The sequence below is a fragment of the Bombina bombina genome, chromosome 10 (assembly GCF_027579735.1).
Source record: "Bombina bombina isolate aBomBom1 chromosome 10, aBomBom1.pri, whole genome shotgun sequence".
Taxonomy (NCBI): domain Eukaryota; kingdom Metazoa; phylum Chordata; class Amphibia; order Anura; family Bombinatoridae; genus Bombina; species Bombina bombina.
Window position 1 is genome coordinate 43,696,199 of NC_069508.1, and position 5,000 is coordinate 43,701,198.

General features: G+C 31.0%; 1 protein-coding gene across 1 annotated transcript in view; it reads left to right on the forward strand.

Annotated features, from left to right (window-relative positions):
- Positions 1-2,286, forward strand: part of BARHL2 (BarH like homeobox 2) — a 4,453-nt gene extending 2,167 nt beyond the window's left edge. Inside the window, exons 2-3 of the mRNA XM_053693706.1 lie at positions 17-242; positions 1,971-2,286. Of these exons, the coding sequence (XP_053549681.1) occupies positions 17-242; positions 1,971-2,286 (542 nt within the window). The remainder of the gene's footprint in view (positions 1-16; positions 243-1,970) is intronic.
- The last annotated feature ends 2,714 nt before the right edge of the window (positions 2,287-5,000 follow it).

Sequence of the window (5,000 nt, forward strand, 5' to 3'; positions counted from 1 at the left end):
CTTTTTGTATTGATAGGAACTAAAGAAGAGGGAGATCGAGAGATTACAAGTAGCCGAGATAGCCCCCCAGTTCGTTCCAAGAAGCCCAGGAAAGCAAGAACAGCCTTTTCTGACCATCAACTCAACCAGCTTGAACGCAGTTTTGAACGGCAGAAGTACCTCAGTGTTCAGGACCGAATGGACTTAGCAGCTGCCCTTAACCTGACAGACACTCAGGTCAAGACCTGGTATCAGAATAGAAGGTAAGAACTATACCCAGATGACAGCTTCCTAGGGTTCATTAGGAAATCAAATATATCTTCAAGGAAAACATCCCTTCTACTCCTATGCAATCCTGTGGGACAGATCCATTCAATTGCAGGGTGTCTCGCAAATTGTAGAGAATATATACCAGGTAGGAGTAATATATATATATATATATATATATATATATATATATATATATATATATATATGAATGATAATAGAGCCTTTGCATCCTTTTGAAATTAATCTTGGAAAGTCAGATTAGCAAACTTGGAAAAATAGTGTTGGAAAAAAATATTAGATTGTTATTAAACTCTATAATTCTGTGCATATTGGCATATAACTATATACCATATGCATAGTTACCAGACCAAGGTTCTCCGCAGTTATACTATTGTAATTAGTAATGAAGAACTAAATCCAAACTACAGAAAGGCTTTCCAGTAATGTTTATTTTCCATTTCCAAAAATAGGGCCAACATTATACTTCATATTCCCCAAGATAATTTTGTACGTTTCATTATGCACAGAAGAAAACCCACAATCTGTATATAAAGAGATAAGTGCAACTAATTAATTGCTTAAAAGAAGAAAAAAAATATGATCTAATATACACATGAATAAATTATGTGAAAATCTTGATTACAAAACTAGGGACATATTTATTACTCTTCATATGTCCCAGCTACACACTGGGAAGAAATCCCTCTGCAGTCTAATTATGCAGTATTTTCTTGACATGCTTTAATAATTCAATTAGAAACTACTTATTTTACATTTTGTTGAATTCAATAATTTTAATCTGGCTAGATCCTTTTAATTAAACATCTTTATAATTTATGAAATATTTTGAATCACAATTATCTTGCATTCTGTCTTATTTTTTTTTTTTTAATTTCCTTTTTAATAATGGCTGGTTGATTTTGTTGTGGGAATTAAGTCAAGTTATCTTTTCCATAATTTTCTGTCTCATTACATACGGTTTCAGCCACCCTAATTCTGTCGGAAATCATTAGTGTCATTTGACTGCAATATAAATATGGTGACATAGTACAGTTTATTAATATTGCTGCAATGCATTGAACAAATCAACCAGCTCGCAGGCTTTCAGTTTAATTCAAACTTGGCAGAGAATTTAAACAATTTTGTCAGAAATTAAGACTGTTTTGTAAATTGTCATAACACAGAGAGAAACAGTTGCAAAGTGATATTTATCTCATCACTTCCAAATTGACCTCTAGAAATGTGATATTTATAAAGGATTTTTTTGTGTGTTAAATTTGGGATTCTATATTTTAGTTGAGTTCTTTTTAATACATTGTTAATATTAATTACACTGGATAGGTTTGATTAAAAAAAAAACTTGCTAGGGGTTAATAAGATGTCATGCGTTTGTTAGAAACTATTATTACCAGTTATTAGTTAGTTAATACCTCGGGAGAAAATATTGTTTCAGAAGAATTCCCGAATGGAAATAAGAAAATAGATTTAGACAGTCTTGTCTGGTTTAACTAAATCCATACCAGCTGGTGTCAAGTCTTCAAGAACCAAATACTTCAATATATTGACCATTCAATAACAAATACGTGATGGAATAACCAACACCAATGTTCTCCTTGTAATTTGTGTCTCTGTACAATGCAGATGTCCCTTAAGTGTGTGATATTTATTTGTTTGTATTGGCTCAGCACATCTGAAGTTTTGGATCTTTATTCTTGTTGCAGGACAAAGTGGAAGAGGCAGACGGCAGTTGGGTTGGAGTTGTTGGCTGAGGCTGGGAATTATTCAGCTCTACAGAGAATGTTCCCCTCTCCCTATTTTTATCACCCCAGTCTTCTGAGCAGTATGGACAGTTCTACAGCTGCAGCAGCGGCAGCAGCAGCTATGTATAGCAGTATGTATAGGACTCCCCCAGCTCCTCACCCACAGCTACAGAGACCCCTTGTCCCCAGGGTGCTAATTCATGGTATTGGTCCAGGGGGGCAGCCAGCACTTAATCCCCTGGGAAACCCAATCCCTGGTACCCCTCACACACGGTGAAAACCAAAATCCACTCTAAACAGCACTATACCAACCTAACAGCAACCCACAAGGACAAAACAATGAAGAGAGTGGATTCAGTGAAGAAAAAGTGAATCCAAAGCAGTTCCAGTGGACAGACACCAAGCAACATTTATACTTCAATAAATGTAGACATTGCAAATGAGCTTTCATCAGTTTTAGGGGCACAAACTCCAATAAATAAGGGGTGTCGAAGATGCAGAGATGAATATGTGGGTTCAGGATGATATTATGACCTTCACTGGAGCTGATTCCATCACAAGGAAAGACTTTAGGCCAAAGCACCCAAGAATAATCTGCCACACAAAAGACAGAAGTTCCAGAGAAATGGAGAACGAAGAATGAAGGGGTAATAGAATTTTGCACTGATTTCTCGTGTTTATGAAAAGTGGCATGCTCCCTAATATAAAATGTACATTTGAAAGACTGTGTGATATATCATATTTATTATATGTCGTCCAAAAAAAAAGTCACTACTATGCGTTAATAACTCTTCATTTCTTTTTTTTGTCTTTTTGAAATTGTTTAAATAAACGCTTAGATGAAGATTATAGATTTTTTTTTTGTGATTGAAATGGAACAAAATAATAAACTCTATCTTTTTTTAATAACTGATGAAATGAAAATAATCCGATTTTAATAAAATAATATGTACACTTTAAGTATTGTAACTGATTTATTATACAATTTTTTTTTTAGAATTTTATTTAATGTTTGTTTTTAACTATTTAACTATTACTTATTTAAACAGTGCTTACAATATAGTTTAAGATAAATTTGGTTTATTCCAAAGTGGGTATAATTTTCTTTTTAATTTGAGTCTTCTTTAAAAAAAAAAAAAAAAAAAGAAAGCATTTGCTTGTACCCCATATTTTTTGTTTCTGAATTTAAAACAATTTAATGAGCAAGGAACAATTTTTAAAGGTTGTGTGGCCTGTCTGGGAATTAAGAATATGCTCCCAGCCTGGCAGCTGTTCAAGAGATGTAGAAATTTTCAAACAACAGACACTAAGCGTGAGTTGACTTTGGTGAGCAATTAACATCTACTAAAGTCAACCTAATGAACATACACAGACCCACAAAACACATATATCTAAATATGCACTAAAAAGTGACAAGTAAATTAAGTGGGGGAAAAAAGCCCCTTTAATATCTGATAAATTAATTTAAAATGAAAATGTTGTGATTTAAAATACTAAAATGAATTATTACTCATTCGTGTAATTATTATTTAACAATAAATTCATAACTTAAAACAAAATATTGTTTTACACTTTATAGATTTTATTCACATTGTTCTATTACATACAAAATTCAGCGGAATATTTAATATATAAACTAATTGTGTAGTTGGATTTTTTTTTATAAATCCTCCCCCCCCCACCCATAAATACACAGCTGTGAAATAAAAATTCAGACTTTTTAGGGGTTGTGTTGCATAAAAATAAATTTACATGTTTTAAATTTAAATTTGACTATAGGGGTTCACGTCAACATTTATCAGTGTTGGATGTACTCAGATGAAAGAACTAAGAGTGAATACAATATACTCTTCCATAAAATTAGAAAGATATACAGCAATTATATATAAAAGATTCATAGAGCTGTATCTTATGAGATCCTTTGAGGTTTGTGGTAGGTTGGTCCTATACTAAGGCTTTTTTTTTTTTTTTTTTTTAAATATTCAGTAGTGGAAAACCCCCAGGCACATTTATTTGGGCTTTTGCTAATTAGGCAATGGTTTGCTGATTTCTCTGCTAATAAATTTGCGTAAAAACCATATTGACCTCTGCTGTCGTCCAACAATGGCTGAGGGAAGGCTCAGTAACGCCTCTCTCGTTTTGTGCCCTTGTAGGAGAGTAATTATCCAGAACTAGAATATCACAACCATCCTTTGCTTCATTGCAGGACCATTTTCCCAGTTAAAGTAGTCATGTTTTCTTACAGAGATCATTAGGAATATATAGTATATATAGTGTGTATATATATATATATATATATATATATATATATATATATATATATATATACATATATATATATATTATATTATATTATATATATATATATATATATATATATATATATATATATATATATATATATATATATATATATATATATATATATATATATATATATATATATATATATATATATAGCACGGCTCTATAATCCCAGAACAAAATAAATTAATAATAATAATATAAAAATTTTTTACTTAAAGTTTAATAGCAAGGATACAGTATACAATAAAGTCCTGTTTACAAAGAATATAGCACTACATTTTAAACTAAAGTACATTAGTGTATTGAAATTGGTGTATTTGTTTGTTGCAGATTATTGTGGAAAGTCAATGATATTATTAAACTAAAATAACTGTTTTACTAGAATTAAAAAGGGCTTTTTTGAAAAATGATATCAGAGACACAAGGATATAGAAATAATGGTATATTTATACTAAATATATTAGGCAAATATCATAATTGAATTGTTTACATGAATTTCTAATATCTGAAACAACAGATAGTTAAACTATATGGTTAATCAGCATGTGTATAAACACATCTAGTTTCAAAAGATACATTTAAAAATGTAAGTTTCCAGCAAGTAAAATAGGCTCTTTTATTTAAAAAAAAAAGATGTAAATCTTTGCTTGACTAACTTGCTTATTATGGAATTTCTGAGAGATC